The 25,240-nt window shown below is 52.4% G+C and overlaps 10 protein-coding genes across 10 annotated transcripts; 7 read left to right on the top strand and 3 right to left on the bottom strand.

Moving 5' to 3' along the window:
* Positions 1-248: 248 nt before the first annotated feature.
* On the top strand, positions 249-1,345 carry AA0111_g2778 (hypothetical protein; the record flags this gene model as incomplete). The annotated part of the gene is made up of 2 exons (XM_028648586.1): positions 249-413; positions 470-1,345. 2 exons carry the CDS (start codon positions 249-251, stop codon positions 1,343-1,345), a joined length of 1,041 nt encoding a protein of 346 aa, XP_028509275.1.
* Positions 1,346-2,170: 825 nt separating this feature from the next.
* AA0111_g2777 (hypothetical protein) lies at positions 2,171-2,648 on the bottom strand (the record flags this gene model as incomplete). Its single annotated transcript, XM_028648585.1, has 2 exons — positions 2,171-2,364; positions 2,444-2,648. The coding sequence occupies 2 exons, from the start codon at positions 2,646-2,648 to the stop codon at positions 2,171-2,173; spliced, it is 399 nt and encodes a 132-aa protein (XP_028509268.1).
* Positions 2,649-3,370: 722 nt separating this feature from the next.
* Positions 3,371-4,529, bottom strand: AA0111_g2776 (hypothetical protein; the record flags this gene model as incomplete). Its single annotated transcript, XM_028648584.1, has 2 exons — positions 3,371-4,424; positions 4,480-4,529. 2 exons carry the CDS (start codon positions 4,527-4,529, stop codon positions 3,371-3,373), a joined length of 1,104 nt encoding a protein of 367 aa, XP_028509267.1.
* Positions 4,530-5,347: 818 nt separating this feature from the next.
* On the top strand, positions 5,348-6,852 carry AA0111_g2775 (hypothetical protein; the record flags this gene model as incomplete). The annotated part of the gene is made up of 2 exons (XM_028648583.1): positions 5,348-6,336; positions 6,396-6,852. The coding sequence occupies 2 exons, from the start codon at positions 5,348-5,350 to the stop codon at positions 6,850-6,852; spliced, it is 1,446 nt and encodes a 481-aa protein (XP_028509270.1).
* A 768-nt stretch (positions 6,853-7,620) lies between these two features.
* AA0111_g2774 (hypothetical protein) lies at positions 7,621-8,586 on the top strand (the record flags this gene model as incomplete). Its single annotated transcript, XM_028648582.1, has 1 exon — positions 7,621-8,586. The coding sequence occupies one exon, from the start codon at positions 7,621-7,623 to the stop codon at positions 8,584-8,586; it is 966 nt and encodes a 321-aa protein (XP_028509269.1).
* A 289-nt stretch (positions 8,587-8,875) lies between these two features.
* AA0111_g2773 (hypothetical protein) lies at positions 8,876-12,898 on the bottom strand (the record flags this gene model as incomplete). Its single annotated transcript, XM_028648581.1, has 3 exons — positions 8,876-8,940; positions 9,005-11,639; positions 11,792-12,898. 3 exons carry the CDS (start codon positions 12,896-12,898, stop codon positions 8,876-8,878), a joined length of 3,807 nt encoding a protein of 1,268 aa, XP_028509272.1.
* A 786-nt stretch (positions 12,899-13,684) lies between these two features.
* On the top strand, positions 13,685-15,481 carry AA0111_g2772 (Kinesin-like protein; the record flags this gene model as incomplete). Its single annotated transcript, XM_028648580.1, has 3 exons — positions 13,685-13,745; positions 13,796-14,364; positions 14,417-15,481. The coding sequence occupies 3 exons, from the start codon at positions 13,685-13,687 to the stop codon at positions 15,479-15,481; spliced, it is 1,695 nt and encodes a 564-aa protein (XP_028509271.1).
* Positions 15,482-15,773: 292 nt separating this feature from the next.
* AA0111_g2771 (putative vacuolar protein sorting-associated protein 16) lies at positions 15,774-18,419 on the top strand (the record flags this gene model as incomplete). Its single annotated transcript, XM_028648579.1, has 3 exons — positions 15,774-15,912; positions 15,979-16,085; positions 16,146-18,419. The coding sequence occupies 3 exons, from the start codon at positions 15,774-15,776 to the stop codon at positions 18,417-18,419; spliced, it is 2,520 nt and encodes an 839-aa protein (XP_028509274.1).
* An 868-nt stretch (positions 18,420-19,287) lies between these two features.
* On the top strand, positions 19,288-21,494 carry AA0111_g2770 (hypothetical protein; the record flags this gene model as incomplete). Its single annotated transcript, XM_028648578.1, has 3 exons — positions 19,288-20,077; positions 20,127-20,329; positions 20,442-21,494. The coding sequence occupies 3 exons, from the start codon at positions 19,288-19,290 to the stop codon at positions 21,492-21,494; spliced, it is 2,046 nt and encodes a 681-aa protein (XP_028509273.1).
* A 1,310-nt stretch (positions 21,495-22,804) lies between these two features.
* AA0111_g2769 (hypothetical protein) lies at positions 22,805-25,222 on the top strand (the record flags this gene model as incomplete). The annotated part of the gene is made up of 3 exons (XM_028648576.1): positions 22,805-22,915; positions 22,968-24,140; positions 24,188-25,222. 3 exons carry the CDS (start codon positions 22,805-22,807, stop codon positions 25,220-25,222), a joined length of 2,319 nt encoding a protein of 772 aa, XP_028509549.1.
* Between the last annotated feature and the right edge of the window lie 18 nt (positions 25,223-25,240).

The following is a 25,240-nucleotide window of genomic DNA, read 5'->3' as shown; positions in this document are numbered from 1 at the left end:
TGTGGGGTACCTCGTATGGGAGTGCGGAAAGGATGAGGAAACCCCGGATCGGGCCTACCAAAGCCACTCGGGCCTTCTTAACTACGCGGGAGATAACGACGTGCCGCAACCTTTTCCGGTAGTAGATCGTCTTAGTGGGTACCATAACCCGTGAAATCTGGGCCACACCAGCTCTCCTCTTCACGTTCTCTACACCTTGCTTGTATTGACTCAACCAATTGCCATCTTCGACATCAGATTTCAACAACATGGCGCCTAAAGAAACCAAGTTCAAGGTGGCTGCGGCTCATGCTGCACCTGTTTTTATGGACAAGGCGGCCACTATCAAGAAGACTGTTCGGCTCATCGAGCAAGCGGCGAAAGACGACATCAAGCTCCTGGTGTTTCCTGAAACCTTCATCCCCGGCTACCCCGTACGTGTCCCCGCTCTTAACGTCAAGGTTAAGAGTGATCCTAATCGTTACCACAGTGGTGGACTGAGTGCTACCCACCCCTCAAGCAGGTTACTGCTTTGGCCAAGTACGCTGAGGAGAGCGTAGTTGTGGAGCCAAACGGGGAAGACGTCAGCGCTATTCAAGATGCGTGTCGCCGTACCGGTGTAGCGATCAATCTCGGAATCTCGGAGCGTATCGCAAACGGTCATACACTGTTCAACTCGCAGGTCATCATCGATAGCGACGGAACTATCCTCGGCGTTCATCGGAAGCTCCAACCAACTTTTGTCGAGCGCATGGTGTGGGCTCAGGGCAACGGAAGCACACTGCGCAACTGGCCACTTTCCCTGGGCTACAACCTCGGAGGCCTGGCCTGCTGGGAGCATACTATGAACGGCGCACGTCAGGCACTCATCACTCAGAACCAACACATCCATGCTGGAGCTTGGCCAGCCTTGTCGGCGATGGCCGGTTTCGAGGATGTCGCCAATGCGCAAATCGAAGCGCTGATGAAGACACATGCTTTAACCGCCCAAGTCTTTGTTATCGCTGTTTCTGACTATGTCGACCAACAGTGCCTCGACTGGATGGAGACTAATCTTGGAAAGCAGGATCTCGTCAAGCTTGGTGGCGGTTGGTCTTCAGTCATTCATCCGTTCTGCTCGTTCATCGCTGGTCCGCACACCGGTGGAGAGGAGAAGTTGGTGCAGGGCGAGATTGACTTCTCACACATGGGGTCTGTAAAGGTATGGATTGATGCAGCGGGCCATTATCAACGTCCGGAGATTCTACAGTTCGGGTTCGACCAGCGTCCACACTGGGCGGACGAGAAGACCGATCGCTTCAAGGTGCGCACTGAGGAAAGAAAACCGGAGAGTAAGATTGAGTACCCCGCACCTTCGGAGGCTTAGTGGCTGTAGATGTTTTTTTTTCAGGTAGAGAATGCATGAGTTGAAATTGTATCGTTGGAGTGGCGTCTTGTGTTACCCATTACTCATTCGACGTCATGGAGGCTTTAGCGACTCAGCCTCGTCGCACCTGCATTACTGCCAAAGGACCTCTCAGCAGGGTGAAACAGACCTTTTCCTTTGGCAACATTCTCATATCTGCAGATATTCTTTCTGTCTAATTTCAGCATGCCAGTCACTTTCGGTGCTTGCGATTAACAGGTAGATACAAGCTGCTTTTCATCTATGTCAGAGCACTGTCTTAGCTACAACTGCCTTGTCAAAGTAACTTGAAAAACGTCACACAATCTCCACGTACCGTGAGCGGCCTTGAGACATTTGGTATGGCGTCGAATATCGCCGCAAGACACTGTAAGATGACAATATCAATTTCATATGCTGAGATTCTTCACTGCAGCAAAGCTTGACATATGATCCCTCACGTTCCTAGCTTACTAAGTAATTTTCAATTACAAGCCAAACCATTCACTCGAGTGTAACGACGACTTACGTATAAGACTGTAGGACGCATCCGCCTGACTGATAGAGCTCCAGATCAAACAAAGACGTATTAGAAAACAACAAGACACTAATCAATTTCGAGGTGAACGCAGTTCAGCATCTATTCATGAAAACTGCATACCAATTCTCTGCATTTACTGGCGGCACTGGACTGTTTACTAGGTCAATATCGGCGTTCCTGGACCAACGACACGTACTCGTGGAAGGTGATTCCAAATAGATCATACTTGTTCCTAAACTCTACCTGTAGACTACCCGCGGTAACACCTACATGCACCACTTCTTCTCCTGCACGGCCTTGCACCCATCCTTTCCGAGATACCAGTCATCACAGAGTGTATTACATTCAACACCCGGCTTCACAAACACCCTCCCCTCCTGGCTCGGATCGCCGCTCGGCGTGCCATACCATGGCAGACGCCACTGCACCTCCATGTTGTTGGCCTCATACCCAGTCGCACCTATTCAGATGTGTCAGCGTTACATGCCGATAGCAAAGAGAGAATGATTGAAGGTTTCGCTGGATGGAGCGAGACGTACGGTAACCGTGGCGGCAAGCGCAGTAGTATGGGCCAGGTGTATGTGGGTTGTCGTGGCCCCAAACATACGTGCACGACGTAGTGATGTCGCACTTGTTCTCATTAGGTGTGTAGACGCAGGTCTCGCAGATGGGTTCGTATGGCGGAGACAAGGCGGCGGTGAGGGTGAGAAGAGAGGAAATAGCTGTGATAGTGAAGACCTTCATGATGATGGGTTGAGCTTTGGGAGGAACTATAGAAGCAGTTGCTGTTATACTGTAAAAGGTGATGCGGATAGACAACAGTGAACAGATAAAGATTCTTTCTTTATACTTCAAGTTTGCCATCTCAGCTGCGCGGCTTCGACTTCAGCATCATGCTCCGCTTATGCGGCTGCATCAATACCAAGAATCTATATACAGCACATATACAAACTTCAAGAGCCTACTACTCCTGATTTGTCGGCCAGTACGATGTCCAAACGTCAAGCTGAGCTATAGTAATCTTACAAGACCTCTTGATCTCGTACTGCGAGACAGTCGTGAATGCCAAGCTCTGGCCTGCTAGTCGCGAGTGAGGTGGTGAGCACACTTCGATTTGCCAGACCCTGCAATGCCACTAGAAGCCAACTGGTGAAAAGCGGCCGAGAAGTAAATTTAGCAGGACTGGTCAAATTGACAATCTCGTGATGATGATGCACTTAGTCATGAGACCTCGTGTTGCTTCCCCGCATTCTTCAGCTTGCTGATGAAGCTAGGGAAACACGAAAGTTAGTAGCTTGGGAACAAAGCATGATCGAACTAGACAAATTATTTGAATGTGCGTGAATGCGAAGAGCTTGAAATAGTAAATGTGTTGCTAGATTGCATAACCAGGATAGCTGGTGTTATCGAACTCCAAGACGCCATACCGGACCAAAGAAGACATGCGAAGATGGTTTGTCGTATCATCATCTCTTTCCCTTCTTGAGTACCAAGCCTTTCCAGCCCTTACTATCCTTAATCCGTCTAAGCGCTTTGCTTGCAACCGGATCCTTAGCCAGATCGTCCAAGCAAGCCTTCTTCTCCTCCTCGCTTTCGTGCTCGTGGAACTCGCACCACTCCTTTTCCATTTTTGGTCGCTCGCCCCTCGCTAACATTGTTACCAACTCGAACAAGAAAGCTTGCGGAAGCTGACTCCGCAGGGCTATCGTGCGCTCGTCATCGCGGTCGGGATTCCAGTACACGGAGTACATATCGAGGAAGTATCGGCAGAGCGCTGCGTCTGGTGGTAGGCTCTCGTAGGCGGCGATGACGTTGCTGTGATCAGGCATTACTTGTAGGATCTCGTCGTTCGTTTGCCATGCTAGCAGTACCGCGCGGCGTAACTTCGGGATGGCATAGCGATGTGCGAAGACGTAGAGCGATATGAATCGGCGCTCTAGGAAACCTTCCAACCCCCTCCACTTGTATGGTCTTGAGCAGCATGGGCATAGTGTCTCTTTTGGTATCTCGGGCTTCTCGGCAGGGTTTCGTGGAGGTGGTACTACGGCAGCCTTTTCAGGTTCAGCATCACCAGGCACCTTCTCCGCACTAGGTGCAGGACTCGCTGCGGGTTCAGCGTTGGCGGGTGAGGTGTCTGACGCTGCATCGTCGGTCTCTAGGGCGATACCCCACGAGGCAGTGTCCACATCGTCGCTCTCGTTTTGTTCAGTAGTGCTCGCACTGTCGCCCCCGTTCACGTTGACGGCATGGGTTGGCGGGTGCACCTCTTTCCCACCTTCGATTAGATGATGTGGTATGAAGCCGGTGTATAGCCATAGCATAAAGGCATCGAACACGTCAGGGCTGGTGTCGTCGAGCTCAAGAGTGGTACCCGATTTCTCGTACGGTGAGTCGCTCTTCTCCTCTAAGCACGTGTTGAAGTATGGCGAGCATCGTCGCAGTAATTCACGATGGCAGCTGAACGACTCCGGGTAGTCCTTTCCACCAACTTTTACGGTAATTATTGTCTGATCAAAATTTCTGCCTCTGGTCAGCGGTTCAGCTTGGCGAATCTGAAAGTGAAAGGGGTACTCACCTGAAAGTGTGGCCGAGTGTTGTCGCACCCTTGGAGTGCATGAAAGGCATTTTGAGTAGATAGTCAGGTTCCATTCATTGACGACTTACCGTGGATTATATCGCCATTATATCTCTATCGTTCTGGACGGGTAATACGGAGAGCCCAGTTTCAGCAACCGTGACAGATACATCTTGGCGTTCGACCTTGCAGCGGTTGAATGCTTGTGCGAGCTTCAATGTATGGTGATAGGAGGCTTAAGCGGGGGAACGTAGAGCTTAATTGAAACTTGTAGGTACAAGAGGACGAGTGACAGCTGGGTTCGTCTGGGCGATCTTGGAACAAAGTAGGGGTAATGTCAAGTCGTGCGGGAGAGCATGAGTTTGATAGCCGTTTCACGATGCTTGGCGGGGGAAGCATGCCTCAGCCAACGCCTGGGCTGTTCAAGATCTTGACAGCGGTGAAGCTCAGCTCAGGACCCCCATGCATCTTCCCTTGCGAAGGCATGAGTGATGCTGCGGGGTGGCGCTGGCGATGGAAGTGGATGAGGTTGGAGTGTAAGAGGGCTGAAGCGTGGTTGGCGACGCGTGGAGGCGTCCCCGCGTCTAGACCCGTGCACACGTTGACCCCTTGCATCATCGTTCCGTCCGAGCCACCATAGATCTCAACACCAAGCCAATTTCATCAGCAACACGCATATCCTATAATCAGGCTGATCTCCGAGCATGTGCGGACGTCGATTCCAGATCCTGTCGCCCAGCGTACCCCGCGTTTGTACGATGTCAGCCCCCACTTCCAACGCAGCTCTCAGTATTTAGTGGGAGCCATATCATGCCATTACAATATGCTCCTGCTGTCTGTCAATCAACCTATGCTGCGATAATCGATGATGGCGCCCAAATTCGATACAGAGATCTACCCAGGCAATATCATCAATAACCAGCTCGTCCCAACTCCTGAAACGCGACATTCCATCAACCCGGCCACCAGCCAGCCACTCTACGAAGTGCCAATAGCCAGGGAGGAAGACCTCGATGCCGCTGTTACCGCAGCCCGCAAAGCATTCAAGTCATGGAGCTCAACACCCTTCTCTGAGCGAGCAAGCTTGCTCCTCAAATACGCGGACACAATAGAAAGCCACCGCAATGATTTGGAGCAACTCCTTACCAAGGAGCAAGGCAAGCCGCTTTCGCTATCAAAAAGCGAGATGGACATGACATTGACATGGCTACGTGCCTTCGCCACCATGGAGATCAAGGACGAGATTCTGCAAGAAGATGACGACAAGATTATTTACTCAACCCATCCGCCAATCGGTGTATGCGCGGGTATCGTGCCCTGGAACTGGCCGATTCTGCTTGGGCTGGGCAAACTAGGTCCGGCGCTGATTACAGGAAATACCTTCATCATGAAGCCATCGCCATACACACCATATTGCGATCTCAAGCTCGGCGAGCTGGCGATGGAAGTCTTCCCACCAGGCGTTGTGCAGGTACTCAGTGGCGACTACCGACTAGGTCCGTGGATAACTGAACACCCTGGTATCAACAAGATCGCTTTCACAGGATCGATAGCAACAGGGAAACTAGTTGCAGCATCGTGTGCGAAGACGCTGAAGCGGTATGTCTTGGAGCTAGGCGGTAATGATGCGGCGATTGTGTGTGAAGATGTGGACATTGATAAATGCCTTCCGAAGATCGCAACGCTGAGCTTCCTCAACTCAGGCCAGATCTGCATGTTGACAAAGCGCATCTACATTCACGAGAAGATATACGATTCTTTCCGTGACAAGATGGTTGAGTTTACGAAGAACAACATCAAGACCGGCGCTGGCACGGAAGATGGCGTTGTCGTGGGACCTATACAGAACAAGATGCAGTAAGTACCATTTTCCCTTGCTCAATCAGCTGCCGCTACACAGGATTTACCCTGTTCAGGTTCCACAAAGTCAAGAATATGTACGACCAAGTCACAACGCAGCAGTGGACTACCGCCCTAGCAGGCACTGTGTCCTCGTCCCCCAACGGCTACTTCATCCCCCCCGCCATCATCGACAACCCACCTGAAGATTCTCGTATCGTCCAAGAAGAGCCTTTTGGCCCTATCGTCCCTTTACTCAAATGGAGCGATGAAGATGACGTTATCGACCGGGCGAATGCGCTGAAAACGGGACTGGGAGCATCAGTCTGGAGTAAAGACCTTGGACGCGCAGAGAGGATGGCAAGGAGATTAGAAGCAGGGAGTGTCTGGGTGAATTCGCATTTCGATGTTGATGCCAGAGTACCGTTTGGCGGGTGGAAGGAAAGTGGTGTTGGGATGGAGTGGGGAATGGAAGGCTTGAAGAGTTATACCAACAGCCGGAGTTTGTGGGTCTGGAAGAAGGTCTTTGAGTGAACTGGTGAGTACGCTGCTGGGGCAGCAGATGAGAAAGTACAAAGCAAAGATGATGAGCTAATCAGTGAGAAGTTGTCGGTATCTACTTCGCGACATCTCGCCACCGAGATGGCCGAGCGAGATTACTTTGTGCCACCTCAGTACTACTCTTAAGTGTATTCTTGGAGCTTATGTGCTTGAAACAGTGTGGAAATAAAACGGATGTTGTGCACGACTGGTGGGGAAATATTTTCCGATGCATGTTGTGTCGAATCACAGCTGGCCTCTTCTACCGCCAATGCCGACTTGGCGTAACCCGGCTCTTATTTAGCAACACTAGAGGTATTGGCACTCGAACGCTTTACAGACTCGCCCATTACAAGCTTACTTGGTACTTCCTTTTTGTTAGCTTTTCTGGGGTAGAAGTGCGGTAGCTTGTTTCGACCAGATTAAACACGGAAGGCGCTCGACATAGTGTCGCTAGCCATTTCGCTGGCACGTACGGTAGTCATATTCTCCGCACGACCCGAGAACACCATGTCTATCCATATGTTTCATAGCAGCCGGCGGTACTGACAGGTTAGGTCAAGTCTGACGTGAACACGAGATGCGGAGGACATAGCCAAGCAGTGCTCTAGTAGGTAATCTAACCTTAAACCGGAGGAAAGTTAATTCCTCCGCAAGTCCCGGATGTGTGCACATGGCAATGTAAACTCCCCATAAAGCAAGCGTGGGTTGCACTATTCAGTGCGCACAGCAGATTCAGTTCGATTCCACTCTTTATTCGACATGCTTTCTTCGTTGAAATACCTCCTTGGAGGCGCGTTAGCCATCTTATCCATAACTCCGAGCGTCAATGGACAGACCTATCCCGGCCCGGGTGCGGTCTCAGGCAGCACTTTTGCCCATGACCCAACGGTAGTCAAGACACCGAACGGCCAATATCTCATGGCCTATACAGCACCCGGCATCGCCCTCAAGACATCCTCCGACCGCACCGTCTGGCGCGACGCCGGTCTCGCCTTTACCAATGCCAACGCCCCATGGACGCAACCATACACAGGCGCCACCAACGAGAATCTCTGGGCCCCAGACCTCTCGTACCACAACGGCAAGTACTACTTATACTATTCTGCCTCGACGTTTGGCTCGCGCAAATCCGCCATCTTCCTGGCTACCAGCACCACGGGCGCAGCAGGCTCATGGACGAACCTCGGTGTCGTCATTGAAACGAATGCGAACAGCGCCTACAATGCCATCGACCCCAACCTGATTGTCGACGCTTCCGGAAAGTGGTGGTTGTCTTTTGGTTCCTTTGGAAACGGGCTCAAGTTGATTTCCATCAACCCGAGCACCGGCATGCGCTCAGGCACCAGCATGGTCGATATTGCTAGCCGTGGAAGCGGCGGTGCCATCGAGGCACCCGTCATTGTGAGGAACGGCAACTACTACTATCTTTGGGTCTCGTTCGATAGGTGCTGCCAGGCTGCTGCTAGTACCTACAACATCAGGGTCGGCCGATCGACTAACGTTCAGGGCCCGTACGTTGACCGCAACGGCATCAACATGATGTCGGGTGGCGGTACTGTGGTCTTGGCATCTCATGGCACTATTCGTGGACCCGGTCACAACACTGTCTTCAAGGACAACGATGCCGATGTGCTTGTCTACCACTACTATAGGCAGTCTGATGGCCAGGCACAGCTGGGAATTAACCTTCTCCGCTATGACAACGGTTGGCCCGTTGCCTATTAAGTAAGGAATGCGTCGCAGGCTGCGCATTGTTATTTAACGCTCGGTCCTGCGTTTCAATGAGCCTGCTGAGCTCTTGAAGACACAGGCGGGGGCGATGACTTTCTCTCCAAATATTTTTACCATTGTACATAGCTTTTGGAATCGTACATATTCATCCTTTTAGTGTAAGCTGCGGTATTCACCAAATTAGTCAGTGATGTCTTGAGACGGAGGTTCTTGAGTAGCTTGGATTTTCGCTGATGAAGCTATGAGCCAGAGGTGTGTGGTGGACGCGATGTTAACTCGCAAGTCAAGCCTTGCCGCCCCATTCTCTCCACCACTCGTACAGTGCGATACCACCTGCAGTTTGAACATCTGTTGGATATATTAGCACGTAGTCCAGAGGTAGGCCAAAGGCTTTCGAAACATGCCCACTTACTCAAACTCCTAGTCACTCCCACAGTCTTGATCTCGACATTACGATCAATAACAGCAAGCACTTCCGCTGAGATCCCTTCCTTCTCACTACCGAGCACTAGACAACACTTCTTCGGCAGCGTACCAATATCCTGACTCCTAATCTCCCTCTTGATGTACTCCATATTCCCCTCATGATCACTCACCACATGACTTTCACCACCCTCAGTCCCCAATATCCCACTCCGATCCGTCTGTTCAATACCAACAACCTCATATCCCTTACTCTTTGCATCTAGCAGGAACGCCGGTACCCCAACCTCTTTCAACTCCTTGATAGACAGATGCTTCTCCGAGCGCACACTAGTAGCTTTGAAGTCCTTGTGCGCGACCTTCTTGAGGTCGTCAATGTAGAGACTCTCGAGGCCAAACGACTCTGAGATACGGGATAGACCACCAAGATTGGTAGGATTGTCTATCAAGGACGCTATGAGCATGACAGATGCAGGACGTTGGTTTTGGGCGGCAGGTGGCCCGCTAGGTGGGTGGAGGTTGTCGAGATCGATGCCAGCTTTGGTTTGGAGGGTTATTTGGCCGCTTGGTTCAGGTTCGGAGGCAGCTAGGTTTACTGCTGGTGGTGCGACGATATCGAAGCTAGTTTTGGTGTGTTGTCCAAGTTGTATGTGTGCCGAAGGTCGGTTCGCATGGCTTGACTGATGCTCATGCTCAAGCACCTCGAAGTCTTCGCGCGTGACGACCTCCTGTTCCGGTGTCTCAATTGACAAGTACCGTCCCTGGAAGATGCCTGCTAGGGTAAAGTCTTGTTCAATGTCAACCTTCAGTGTTCTTATTGTCCATGGAGAAGCATTAAACTTGTCCAGTCGCCGGATAAAAGCATTCATCCCCGCGAACGCAGTATTCTCGACAACGTCTTTCCAGCCCTTGGTGATGGCTAATTCGAAAACCAGCGGGAAAGCAAAATTTGCTTCGTGACGAATCTGGACTTTGGGACTAGCAGAGTACGCATTCAGTTCAGTAATGAGCTTAACAGCAAAGTCCTGTGACTCGTATGGAGCAACGAGGAGACCCAGTTTGATTAGACTGGCGATATGAATAGGGCTGTACTCTTCCAGGTCTCCAAGCTCTTTAACGATTCGAAGAGACTTGCCTGGGAATTGACGGTAGATGCGTGCGATGGTCCATTCGAGCAGGTAGCGGTACCTTGGCCATGATTCCAGCGTCAAGGCATGTGTAAAACCGTCGAGATAAGCGTCTACGTCGGATTCCATCACACAGTAGTGGCTCATCAACAGCATCGACTGTAGCTGGAATGTCCTCTTCCATGGGCTCTTGACAGCGACTGGTGGTTTCTGATCCTTCCAGGGCTGTAGTAGCTGATCGAATATCCTTCGGGCAGTACTTGTTTGCTCTTTTGGGAAACTTCGCAGAAGGTCTATAACAGCCGCGTATGCGTGCCATTCTCGCATACCATAATACGAGGCATACGTTCGATGCGGTAAGTATCGTTGAAGTTTGTCGGCAGCGGCCACTTCGAACAAAAACTCCGGTCTGATCGATGCCGGGTCGTTGACAAAGTCAAGAATGTAGTCTTCAAAGGGAAGTATGGATATGATGGACGGATTTGTGAACGCAGCTTTGCGCAGTGTTTGAGCCAACACTGCTAGAACGTATGACCTTCCCTTGGATAGCTTCGTGAGACGCAACATGGCTTTAGACAGGAGTGAAGTGAGGTCTGACTCCAAACCGCCGTCTTCTTGACTATCCCTGGCACAAACATTGATGCATGTCGGGTGAAATAGCAACGGTGGTAGATGTACAGCGAATGGTCGGATGAAGTCGCGGATTTCCGCCTCTTCCCAAAGTGCTGCTAATATAGTATGTAGATCGTTGGGGTCGACGTTGGTTACGTCCGTCCGGTCGAGCAGCTCAACCATAGCCTTGCAAGCTGGTGCAAAGGCTGGACCTTGTATACAGCTATGTTTCGAGTCGTGGAGATCGTTCAAGAAAGACTCAAAAGTGGGTATGCCGCCATTATTCTCGGTAATAGATGCTGGTAATGCAGACTGGTCTACTGGATTTTCTAGCTTCTGGCACTTGGCGCGTAAGCTTTCATTGGTGGGTATACCCGTCGAACCTAGATCAGGGTCGAGAAGATCGCAGAGCTTTCGGCAGTGGATACTGTGCAAGTCACTTGCTACCTCGGGCATGCCAGGCAGTCGCGACAGATTCAATATCTCTGTGATCTCTGAGATATCCAGCTTCTGATGTGAAGTCCTTCGTTCGGACCTCACCTTTAGGCCTTCAATGAGACCATGTAGCAAGTACAATATTGCTGGTTGGAACATCTTACCACCAGCATTGAAGATATAGCGAACAACGCCGAGGACAATTGCCCGACCATTACGGTTGTCGATGCCAGCCTCGGTAACGTTGTAGTTGACTGAAGGGACGAAGGATGGGCTATCTTCTGTGTCGGATACGAAGTGGGAAATGACAGCGGCGAGCCTCTCTCCGTGAGCGCACTCTGTCGATGATCGTGTGGTAGTAAGCGTTGACGTGAAGAGGCCCCCATCCATTGCCCAAGGCAGAAATCCATCGAATAGAAAGTTGATATGACCGTTCAAGTCACCACGGCGCTGTGGAGCGAAGATCAGCACGAATCAAACTGTACAACAGCAGGGACACCTTGTTTTGACTGTACTCTGTGCATAGTCGATATTTTGTTGTACAGCCGACACAGCTTTGCCGAGTGGTATTAACCACCGAGAAGATGAGGAATGTTACTTACCTTGATGACAAAATCCATGTACCAACCACCAATCATCTTTCTGACGCTCTCTTGAATCAGTGGATTCAAAGCTGCAGTGAGCAGCGTTGTTGCCATTGCAGGAGTGACCCTGGAAAAACCTGTTGCCGAAGAAGATCCAAGAAGGTTTGTCATGGATTTCAAGCAATCTTCGACTTGTCCAGAATACCGATGTAGCACGATCGTCTCAAACAGTGTCGAGTACAGATCGTACTGCTCACGGTCTTCTTTGCTAGCATCGTATCGCATCGTTGGTGTATCGATGGGACTAGATGTAGCGAGGAAAGATTGTCGAATGATTCCAAGACAGTACTTGCGCTGGTCAGCATGCCCCTTTACAAGACCCAATCTAAGCTTTCTCCAGTACTCCTCGTCGCTTACGCAGTCCAACTTGATGCCACCAGAAACGGCAAGGGAGATCCATTGGAACCAAGTCCGATAGATCTTGCTAGAGCGAGCGGCGAAACATGCCATGTCGAGAGCGTTAAGTCGGTCCCATATTGACTGATCCACAATGTCGTCGAGATGGGCGAGCGAGTCATCCTTCTTGCTCTTTAGCAGCGAAAAGAAAGCGGATAACGTATCATGCGCTGTGTCATCGAGCCTGTCGATGCCGATGAAATTTGAAAGAAGAGGGAGAGTCCAAGGGTCGACCATGTGTGCATACGCGGCTGGTATCCAGAAAGAGCACTTGAGAAATTCAAGGTAAGCCTTCGCACAATGGAGACTATCCGGATGCGGTTGGCTAGATGAGAGATCTTCAACCAGAGTAGAAAGCCTGTGGTTGAGCTTGGAGCTGAGGAGCGAAGCGGCAAACGATCCGTGGCTATGGCATATCTCAGCAATCTCGTATAGACTCTGGGATGCCTGTTCGTCGACTAGACAGTCTAAGACAGTATGCCATAGTTCTCCATGCTGCGAAGTGTCGCCTCCTTCTTGATCAGCGCTTTCGGAGGGCAGCAGTCGCACGCAAATATCGAGTGCATTGACGTCGACACCGGGCGCGGCTTTTAATTTGGCCAGACTGCCTTCAAACGCTGTTTTCCTAGTTTGCTCGTCCAAGAGACTGAGCACCGCAGCCGTAGCCATGGCTGATAGGCCTGATAGGCTTGGACTTTATTAAAATGAGCAAAGATTTGCTGGTGCGGTTCAGGACGGGTGTGGTGTTGCTAAATGCATTGTTAGAGTTCACGTTGTAGGGTTGACACCAGTCACATTTTGCGCCCGCTTCAGATGGAAAATTTAGTCGCTACCTAGGGACGGCCATGCGCAACTGGCCGGAGCAACATTCTTGACAACACGATCCCAACAACACATGGAACAGACGACGATACATGCGAAAACGCTAGGAAAGGCAGATGGATGCTTCGTGCGGACACGAATGGCAGAGGGCTTCACCGTATATTGACGCCTTATGCAGCAGGTGGCCGGAATCTTGCTTTTGGCCTGGCGGCCCAGTCCCGGTGTAGGTGGAGAGAAGACGAGAAAGACTGTGGGTACACGCCGGAAGCATACGAGCACTGCGGTATGAGGTCTCGTCGATTGCAGCCCTTTGGTCCCGTCGCGTCGCGCTGTGATGGCGCGCGCGCGTGTGTGGGGAGCTTGGCAGTGACGTGGTATCGATCGCACACGGCAACGGGGTGTTGACAGAGGCCAAACATTGGCCGCGAGTCATGGGCAGAGCGATCCGTGCAGCACATGCCAACACCGCCTATGCACCTTGTATACATACACCGGTCGCAACAGCTCTGGGATTCGTGCTACCTCATATTAGACCATATATTGGACTACAGAATGTATCCTCTACACACAACCGCCTCGGCGCCTTCAATGCGTGCCTCAGAAGCCTCATTTCTTCCACATACACCCGCACCCATGAACGACGATCCCGGAAACGTCAAGGTCGTGGTGCGATGCAGAGCCTTTGTGCCGAGAGGTAGGGTTGCCAGTGCTCAATTGATGCACCCAGACGCTGATGAAAGCCAGAGAAGGAGAAGGGCACACAATGTTTGATCCGCATGGACCCAGCGACGCAAAAGACGACTCTCTATGCGCCCGAAGAGGGCCAGAACAACGGACGCCGCGTCCTTGACGACAAGGAATTCACATTCGACCGCTCGTACTGGTCTCACGACGAGAGCGACCCACATTATGCCCATCAAGAAGACGTCTATCGCTCTTTCGGCGAGGAGTTCCTCGACCACAACTTCTCCGGATACCACACATGTATATTCGCATACGGCCAGACAGGGTCGGGCAAGAGTTACACCATGATGGGCACACCAGACAATCCAGGCCTGATTCCACGAACTTGCGAGGAGCTGTTCGACCGAATCGCGCATGAACCGTCGCCCAACACAAACTACCACGTCCAGGTCTCCTACTTTGAAGTCTACAACGAGCACGTGCGCGATCTTCTCGCTCCAAAGACGACTCCACCCATCTATCTCAAGATTCGCGAGAGCCAAAAGGATGGTGTCTATGTCCAGGGTCTGACTGAGGCTGAAGTCAAGAGCTATGCCGATGTTGCGCGCTTGATGAAGATTGGCGATACGGTAGGTTCCTCCTCGCGTGCTCCTTTGGATCGAATACTAACTACGAGTATAGAGCCGAACGGTTGCCTCTACCAAGATGAACGACACCTCGTCACGATCCCACGCCGTCTTCACGATCCGCCTCAAGCAGATCACCCACTCACTGCTCTCTGACGAGACCATCGAACGTACAGCACGTATGCGCCTTGTCGATCTCGCTGGTTCCGAACGAGCCAAGTCGACAGAAGCCACAGGAGCGCGTCTGAAGGAGGGAGCGCAGATCAACAAGTCGCTCACTACACTTGGTCGCGTCATCGCTGCTCTGGCAGACCCGCGAAGACATGGTGCCAAGGGAAGACGGCCACGGGAGGTTGTGCCATACCGTGATTCAGTCTTGACCTGGCTGTTGAAAGACTCTCTGGGTGGTAACAGTAAGACAGCCATGGTTGCCTGCATTGCCCCAGCCGACTATGACGAGACTCTTAGTACGCTCCGTTATGCCGACCAAGCAAAGCGCATCCGCACACGTGCCTTGGTCAACCAGGACTGCATGTCGGCTGCTCAGCGAGACGCCCAGATTGCAGAGATGTCAGAACAAATCCGCAGTCTACAAGTCTGCGTCAATGCAGCCAGCCAGCGTAAGAGGGAAGAAGCCACAGAGCTGGACGAGTACCAGAGGCAGGTGGCACTCATGCAGCGTCTCATGGAGGAGAACCGTCATACTTCTGCTGCAAAGATCAAGGCCCTCACGTGCGAAGTCGAAGAACTCCGTCCACTCAACGTAGCCCTACGCGCAGAGATTGATTCATTGCGCCGCCATCTCCAGCTTGCTTTAGGGGAGCTCAAGAACCCTATCGTCCTCCCCCCACCGCGAGAGCTTGGTACACCAGACTTCGACAAGGAGGAATGGTTGGGCGAAGGGGACGGTGAAGAGAAGGCAGTCTCTGATGATGAGGCCAGCGATGGTGACTCGGATTCTGGCTACGACGAGGGTGACCACGACGAATTGGCGCAGGAGTTACACAACGAGGCGGAAGCATTCCTTCAGGATCTGGCCATGTTCCGCAAGAAGGTTGGCAGCGACAACGATCGCTTTGGTCTTCGCGAAACACTTGCTGAGCTCATTGGAGGACATTGAAGAAATTGAGCTTCTAGGGTAAAGGCGCAGAAATTGGTTACGAATGCATGAGCGACGGCGTTGGGTTTGAGTTAGGTTCGAATGCAGTAGGATAGTATACTAGTATATAGCTGGCAAGAATAACGAGAGATATCCACAAGTGGTAATCAGTTGTGCTGCAATTCATGTGTGGAGTTGATGTAAGGTGACAGCCTCGGTGGGCGCAAGCTATGACCTCAACCAAGAGCTCCATGCAGGCACACCAAGCCTCCGACAAGTTCGCGCCATGATACCCCGATAGTTGCGACCAACCATGTCCAAGCCAACAGCCAACTGGGAGAAGGTCGGCGACAAGTTCTACAGGAAAGTGCAGCTTTACCAGGCCGTCTTTGACCAAGACCTCGAGCTCGAGAACTACAATGTGGTGGGGGCGCCGTACAGCGGTGCTGTAGGTAGGTACGTCCCACCGTCTGCCGACGATTGCGCAAACATGTGGATAAGATGACTGATTCGAGCAGCCGTTTACCGCGATGAGGAGAAGCTGCACGCCTACCGTGGGCCCGGCGCGTCCAAATCGAGCATCGACATCTACAGCTGCGCGGGCAAGCTGATTCGCACTATCAATGTACAGGGCCTCTACATGCATTCGCGGAGACCATAGCATCAGACGCTGACAGGCAAACAGTGGGACAAAGGCACCATCAAGGGCCTGGGATGGTCCGAAGACGAGAAGCTGCTCGTCATCACATCAGACGGCACCGTGCGCTGTTACTACGACCTCCAAGGCGACTTTGTACCCTTCACTCTCGGCCACGGCGCAGATGAATTCGGCGTCGTGTCCTGCAAGTTCTACAGCACCGGTTTCGTTGCGCTCCTTGCGAACAACCACCTCATATCCGTCACCTCGTATGCCGAACCACGCCCCAAGCTCCTCGCTATACCTCCCACCGAACCTGTCATATCATGGAGCATCATACCACCCACCTACTCGCTCTCGCGGTCCGTGGAAGTCATACTGGCAATAGGCTCGACACTGTACGTGGTTGACGCGACTGAGGCTGAAGACCGCAACTTTGATGCCGGCCCGTTCAGGCATATTGCCGTCAGCCCCCGCGCGGAATTTCTCGCCTTCTACACAGAAGACGGAAAGGTGTGGGTGGTTAGCGGTGACTGGAACGAGAAGCTCAGTGAGTACGACAGCAAGATCAAGACGGTGCCAAAAGACATGGAATGGTGTGGCTCAAATGCTGTCGCGCTAGCATGGGAAGACGAGGTACATCTGATTGGACCCAGGAGTGCAGCCACCAAGTTCTACTACGATACCTGGGTACATCTCTTACCAGACGTAGACGGCATACGGCTCCTCACAAACGAAGTCTGCGAGTTCATACAAAAGGTACCGGATGAGGCGGTGGATGTCTTCAGATTAGGCTCAGACTCGCCTGCTGCAAATCTGCTAGAGGCATCTTCATTACTCGAACAAAAGAGCCCCAAAGCCGACGACCTCATACAGTTGATACGGCCGAGTCTGGGTGAAGCCGTCGACACGTGCATCAAGGCTGCAGCGCATGAATACAACATTCACTGGCAGAAGTCGCTACTGAAAGCGGCTTCGTACGGAAAGTCAGTGCTGGACTTATATTCGTCTGATGATTTTGTCGACACGTGCGACACACTACGAGTTCTGAACGCGGTACGCTTTTATGAAGTCGGACTACCACTTAGTTATGACCAGTATCGACGTATGACGCCCGAGAAGCTTGTCGAACGTCTCACAAACCGCAGCGAATATCTTCTCGCATTGCGCATAGCTGAATACCTGCATCTCCCAGCAAACCAGATTCATGGACACTGGGCGCAGCAGAAGGTTCGCGTCTCAACGGGTCCTGAAGAAGAGATCTGCAGTCTCATAGTTAAGAAACTACATGGCAAACCGGGTGTCTCATTCGAAGAAATCGCACGGGCAGCGTATGTCGAAGGTCGCATTCCACTGGCGACAGAACTGCTCAACTACGAGCCTAGAGCTGGCAAGCAGGTACCACTGCTACTCAACATGAAGGAGGACAACATTGCGCTTGACAAGGCTATCGAGTCAGGCGACACTGACCTCATCTATCACGTTCTCTTGCATCTGCGCAAGAAACTACCTCTTGCGTCCTTTTTCCGCGTCATCAATAGTCGACCTGTTGCTACAGCACTAGTAGAGTCATCAGCTTGGGACCAGGACCGCGAGTTACTAAAGGATCTCTACTACCAAGACGACAGGAGACTGGACGGCTCAAACCTCCTCCTATCCGAGGCCATCGTACAGGAAAGCCATACCGCCCAGCAAGACAAACTGAAGCTAGCATCGAAATACCTCCAAGACTCTCGCGACAGTACAGCCGTCTTCCAACGCCAAGCCATCGACGATGCCGCCAAACTCCTCCGCCTCCAAACACAATTCGAAACCGATCTCAACGGCCCACGAGACCCAGCATCGACAGGTCCATTACCAGGTCAGACCTACGTTGGGCTTTCGGCAAACGAAACGATATTCCAACTTGTCCGCCAAGGCCACTACAAGCGCGCCTCAAAAGTCGTCTCCGAGTTCAAAATCAACGACAAGACCTACACGTACATCCGTCTGCGCGCCCTCGTCGCAGCCCGGCACTGGAATGAGCTCGAAGAATTTGCAAAGCAGAAGAAAAGCCCGATTGGGTGGGAGCCGTTTTTCAACGAGATTCTTGGGGCGGGGAATACGAGGGTGGCGAGTGTGTTTATTCCAAAGTGTACGGGGTTGAGTGTGCAGGAGAGGGTGGAGATGTGGATCAAGTGTGGGCTTATGGTCAAGGCAGGGGAGGAGGCGTTCAAGGCCAAGGATAGGGAGTTGCTGTGTGAGATTAGGGATAAGGCTGGGGGGAGTGCGGCGGTCGAGGTGGAGAGGTTGGTGGGTATGTTGCCGCAAGGGAAGAGGTAGGCGGGAAGTTGTATTGATTCTGCTGCGGCAGGCTCGACGCCACTAGAGCACTTCCAAGTGTGTAAACGTTTGGTTTCGTCGAGGGGTGGAGTTATGTATGGTTATGATTTTTTTTTTGAGATATACAACTAAGTTTTGTGTAAAATGATCATCACTGTGTCAGGACGTGAAGATTGCAGTGCCTTGCTGCATTTTGACCCTCTTTGTGCCATTATACTTTCGGGGTAGTCACAGCATCTTCTTGACTGTATGGCTGTAAAAACATCTTGGCGTTATGCAGCTAACAATAACAAGCCGAAGTTTAGGCGCGATGGCGAGGCTTGTGTAGTTGTCAGCACGAAGTTGACGTGATGTCTATTCGCTTGGCAACAGGGTATAACTCACTTGTACGAAATACGAAGCAGATTCAAAGATCTAGGCGATCTACTCGTGATAGCATTCCCCCTAGCCTACGCATTTCTGACCCCGAGCTTCCAAGACGTCGGGACGTGGAGGCGAGAGTTCAGCATGTACCGCGACTACTTCGGGCAATTGTACATTAGCGTCAGCCATGTGCAGCAAGATCCACTGGCAAAAAAGACTCGCTTCCCCGCGTTTACTAGGGCTAAGCAAGGATACTACCGGGGTCGTCTCCGCAGCCAACGATGAGATTTGTCTCTTGACGTCGTCATCTCGGTATGTACTCTTCCGAAGAAACCGAGAAAAAAGTTGAGATCTTCAAGTCGGCAGGTAGACATGGTAATCGAAGGGCGAAATGGCCATGGCTTGCGATGACCGGGAAGCTGCGGCAGTCAAGATACATAAGCCTTGGGGATAAGTGCTTGTTCAACGTTTTGTGGATTCATGCTTTACCGGATATTGCTACAAGATGAAGGTGTCTACTACCTTGGTCAGCTTGACAGCTGCCGTCCCAGCTGCCCTCGCATCAACGCCCTACTCTCAATACATCCTCGCGCCTAAATCACGAACCCTGCAGCCCGTCTCCGTCCACAGCTCAAACGGCTCCGTCACCAATCCCGAGAGCTTGACTACGAGCAGCGCAAATGGAAGTTCAGTTTTCACAGGCGAAGCAGCAACAGCGTACGACTTTGGTATCAACATCGCAGGTCTCGTCACCGTGACAATCGGGTCCGTAAACTCGACTTCAGAGTACATTGGCGTCACCTTCTCCGAGTCCTCATTGTGGATCAGCAACAGAAGCAGCGACGCGACCGCCGATGCAGGAAAAGACGAGACACTCTGGTTCCACGTCAATGGCACAGGACGCTACACGGCGCCCAGAGAGAAGGGCAGAGGCGCTTTCAGGTACATGACGTTGGTCCATAATGGCACGGGGAGTTTAGAGGTGACGGGAGCCGAAGTACATTACACGGCAATGCCTCACTGGGAGGACGATGCGTTGGGGAATTATACTGGGTATTTCCACTGCGACGACGACTTGCTGAACCGTGTGTGGTATGCTGGTGCCTACACGAACCAGATTTGCACTATCGAACCGGATACTGGCGATGCGTTGGTGCATATCGGTGAAGAGGGGTACTCAAAGGACGACGATCAGACGCCGGTTAATGTAACGTGGTATAACAACTACACTATTACGGCTGGTAAGAGTGCGCTAGTTGATGGCGCGAAGAGGGATAGACTTGTGTGGGCTGGTGGTATGTTGATTCCCCTGTAGCGACCGCGTGGGTGCTGACGAAATTGCAGATATGGCTATAGCCGTTCCTGGTGTTGTGGTATCCACCAACGATGTCATCTCCATTGAGAACGCATTGGACTCACTGTTTGCTGTCCAGAATGAGACGAATGGTCTGCTTCCGTATGCTGGACGGCCATTTCCTCCTCAAGCTATATCCTTCACTTATCATCTGTACACCCTAATTGGTGTCGCTGACCACTACCTTTATACCGTGAGTACCATGTCTGCCCTTTCCTTGCTTGGGTTCCGTTCGTATGGAGGAACTAGGAACTAGCGTGATGCCTTGGGTTACAACCTCCAGCATTTGCTAATCAAACTACTAGGGAGACGTCGAATACCTGAAATCCCTGTGGGACAAGTACAAATTCGCCCTGTCTTTCTCGCTCGCGAACATTGACGACACCGGCCTGATGAACGTCACTGCACCTAACGACTGGCTTCGCTTCGGTATGGGGGGTCATAACATCGAAGCAAACGCCATCCTCTACTACACCATCAACCAAGGCATCTACCTAGCCTCTGCTCTCAACGACACCGCGAACATCACCTCGTGGCAGGAGACGGCAGACCGCATCAAGACAGCCGCCAACGAGCTCTTGTGGGTGCCAGAAGAAGGCATGTACCGCGACAATGAAACCACAACTCTCATGCCACAAGACGGAAACGCCTGGGCCGTAGTCGCAAACCTCACTCTAAACAGCACACAAACTGAGCAAATCTCCTCCAACCTGGTCGCCCGATGGACACCCTACGGTGCACCTGCTCCAGAAGCCGCAGATGCCATTTCACCTTTCATTTCAGGATTTGAGCTGCAATCCCACTTCCTCGCACAAAACACCACAGCTGCACTAGCATTAATGCGTCTTCAATGGGGTTTCATGCTCGACGATCCGCGTATGACGAATTCTACCTTTATCGAAGGATATAGTACGACTGGAGAACTACACTATGCGCCCTACGTCAACGACGCACGAATCAGCCACGCGCATGGATGGGCAACAGGTCCTACTTCCAGCCTGACACAATACGTCGCCGGCGTGCAATTGCTAACTGCTGGTGGAGCGACGTGGCGTGTTGCGCCTTCGCTGGGTGATCTCAAATTTGCGGATGCAGGATTCAGCACGAATTTGGGCTTCTTTGGCGCAAGGACGCAGGTTTGGGGGAACAACACGGTGATGCTGGAGTTTGAGGCGCCGGAGGGGACAATGGGAGAGGTGCATGTGCCGGTGCTTGATTGTGCCGGACGGGTTGTTATGAGTGGTAGTGCCGGGTTGAGTGGGGATGTTGTTGTAGAGACGATGCAAGGGCAGGGAAGTGTAGTGGTGATGGATGTCAGGGGTGGAAGGTGGACGGCTACGTTTAGATGTTCGGAGTAAGTCGTAGTAGTTGGACGGATATGTATGAATCGCATTGGTCGAATTGTTCGTAATACCAGACTTCTGAGAAGCTAATGCTGACGACTACATTAGTGCCGCTGTAGACTACAGGGTAGAATGCTCACCCAGGGCATGTCGCTACCGTGGAGTCGACCCACATGTATGGCGATAAGAAGCACTACACCCTGCAGGTAGATTCTGCGATGGAAGACCAACAATGTTTACGTCCGCAGAAGGTTCAGAATCTTTGGATCGTTGACGTGAAAGTACCGCGGTACCATGTATGCCGGCACGGAACAGACTCCGTGAACACGAGATGTTTGCTTCTTGGACGGCTGGCAGCCATGTAGAAAAACCGGTACAAAAAGCCTGTAGAGTACACGGATTACGTTAGGTTGCACGCGCCTATAGTAGGTCGACACAGCAACGGCTATCGAAAAGAAATCTCATCTGCCGCTTCCCGGCAAAGCTGAGCTTAATGCAGGATGCTTTTCTGGGTCCGGGCCATGAGCGGATAACAAACAGGGAAATGCTCGGCCCACTACCAGAATACTTGACGATGGATTCGGATGTGATATTGGATGGAGTAAGCCGGAGGAGAGCCCGCAGTGCACTGGATATTGTTTCCTCAAGGTGACGGTCATTTTGACAAAGTCTAAAAAGCGATGAGGCGACCAGGCAACCAGGCACGAGGCACCAGGCATCGAATAGAGGCGTAGTCTAGTCAGCGTATAGCACGGGTACAATCAGCTGGGGACAATCAGCAAGTAGTGGCAGATATGGAGGATGTTGACATGCAAGAAGCCAGTATGATCCATGTCCTCGAGCCATGTCGCCGCCTACCCCGCGGCTCTGAGTGGCGGAGGGCGATCGTGTGAAACGAGGCGTTCTCGTGATGGCGCGCTATACAGACGCGCCCGGGACGTCGCCGTGCCAACGGCGTGCTTGGCGCACTGTTCCAAAATAGTGTCGCGCAAACCACTATGACCACCCGCTTGCACTCTGATCTGCGCCCCATCCCCAGCAATTGCATCACTTTCGTCTTGTGTATACACATTGCGAAGAATTGCTTACTGCATTGCCTCTGGCATACAAGTAGAGTGCGCGCTCATTCAAGCCATTACCCTCGTTTACACGCCCTTTTCCTCTTGCTCTGCTGGCCGCTTCCCCACCACTACTCTCGCCTATCCACTACCACGTCACTATCACACCGCATCTGAGACCTCGAGTAAAGTTTACACGCCCCACTGGAAGCGGATACATTGCATGCGCGTTTGAGCATCGCATCTCGTCGGCGGGACGCAGCCACCATGGACACGAGCTACCTCGCCCAGCAGGTCACGACCATCATCGGCCAGCTGCACGGCTTGTTCGATGATATTGGTGTCCCCAGCCATGAGCGCGATTCGCGCGAAGCAGAGGTGAGTCGCTTGTCGGATCTCGTATATGCGCGCCATGGCTGACTCTGTATAGTTGTTCTCGGCCCTGTCCGAGACGCTCCACAGCCAATTGCGACAAGTCACCAATGAGAAGCATGAGATGACTGAAGAGGCGCATCGCCTGCTCAAGACCATCAGGCAGATGGAGGCGTCGCTGGAGGACAACAAGCCCAACCCCAACTACGAGGAGCACGACGACAAGGCCATCACCTTTCCCCTGACGCGCTGCCTCAAGGACCTGAAGGAGCGATACAGCTCAGTCAGCAAGGTGCACAAGGAGCGCTTTGAGCAAGTCAGGAAACTCGCCGAAGCCCTCGAATCGTATGCGTCGCATCTAGAACCCTCTTTCGTCAAGATCAAACTCCCGCCCACCGCGCACAACGCTACCGTTTCGCCCTCCTTCGATATCTCGCCATCATACGTCTCTAAGCTAGACAACGAGTTCACCCGCGTATACGAGGAATACACCAGGCGCATAGACACAGTCAAGACCATTTGCCAGGAGATTATCCAGCTGTGGGCTGAACTCGGCACGCCACAAGCGCAAACTGACAGCGCAATCGTACAGTGTCATCGCGACGCGCCTGAACAACTTGGCCTACACAAGGACGATCTCGCGCAACTGAAGGCGAAGAAGGAGCGACTCATTGAGGAAAAGCGCGGTCGCGAACGACGATTGGGGCAGCTGCGCACAACCATTGAGGAACTATGGGATCGCCTGGGTGTTGAAGAGCGCGAGCGCAAGCAGTTCCTCACTAGCAACCGTGGATGCGGCCTGCGCACCATCAACGAGTACGAGGACGAGCTAGCCAGGCTGAATGAGTTGAAGCGCCAGAACCTACACTTGTTTGTGGAGGAGGCGCGTGTGCAGCTCCAAGAACTCTGGGATGCGCTCTACTTCTCAGAAGAAGAGATGCTCGACTTCACGCCCGCCTTCTCCGATGTATGTAGTGACGCCCTGCTCGCCGCACACGAATCTGAAATCGCACGTCTTGAAGCGCTCAAGGAGCAACGACTGCCAATACTACAGAAAATTGACCGCCATCGCGAGCTGATCCAGGAGCGCGATGAGCTCCAGCAATCCAGTCAGGATGCGACCCGTCTAATGGCGCGTGGAAACAAGGGCGAGAGGCGCGACCCAGGCAAGCTCCTGCGCGAAGAGAAGATGCGAAAGCGCATCGCAAAGGAGCTGCCCAAGATTGAAACGGTATGATTACATGGACGAGCAATGAGAACTAGGCTGACATATCACAGGACTTGAGAGTCACACTTGAAAGCTGGGAAGACGAATACGGACGCCCTTTCCTGGTCCACGGCCAACGATACCTCGACGAACTCTACGCTGCTGCACAAAAAGCAGCCCCACCACCTCGCGCAAAGACACCCTCCAACAGTGGCATGCCTACCAAACCCGCAACCGTCGGGAGGTCCTCACAAGCACCTAGTCGTGCCGGAACAGTCCGTGGTGGTGCACCACCAAGCCGATCGAAAACGCCTGTGTCAAACTTCGGGCAGAGCGTATCTGCTGCAAGCATGTCGCGTAACAACTTTGCTCAGTCTGTCGGTCCATCGCAATTTGGTGCTTCGGTGTCGGCGGCATCTGCGCAAAAGAGTCCTTCCAAGATTCCTTCTCGTACTGGCATGAATGGCACAATGAGCGGCAGGATGTCACCAGAGAAACGGCCACAGCTGTCACGGGAAGACTCTGCAACAATGCGGAAGATGGCGCCACCCATGGCTCCTCCTCCACGCATGAAGGATCTGTTCGTACCGCCAGAGCCCTCGCCCGTGGAGACACCAATGAACCGTTTCGAGTTCAACCGTGGAGAGCGCAGCGAGAGCATCGTGCGCCAAGTGGCACCAGAAGATCCCTACGATGACCGATCGTACTTGGGCCGTACCATGCGCGGAGCCTACACACCTACATATGCACCGCCATCACTATCCTCCGCCAGTAGTAGACAAATATCGCAAACTTCGTCCACTGGCACTGCCGCTACCGGCATGACCATGCAGTCCGGCTCAGAAAACTGGGAAACGTTTAGTGAACAATCCGATGAGATGCCAGAGGAGGAAGTAGACTTCCACGCCTACAGGCGGCAGATGAAGCGCTACACACCCGACGGAGGCCATGGTGTAGCCAGCCCCGGTCGCATACAAGGCAAGAAAGTCCGCGGCATACGCAGCGTCGACCAGCACGAGCTCCTGACAGAGCAAGACGGTCGCATGGTACGGGTTATCGAAGGCTCAGAAGCGGGCTGGACGACCGACGGCGACGACAGGTACTGAGGAAACTCTTTCCCGTCA

This window comes from Alternaria arborescens, assembly GCF_004154835.1.
Source record: "Alternaria arborescens strain FERA 675 chromosome Unknown contig_5, whole genome shotgun sequence".
NCBI lineage: Eukaryota > Fungi > Ascomycota > Dothideomycetes > Pleosporales > Pleosporaceae > Alternaria > Alternaria arborescens.
This window is presented reverse-complemented; position numbering and strand designations above follow the sequence as displayed.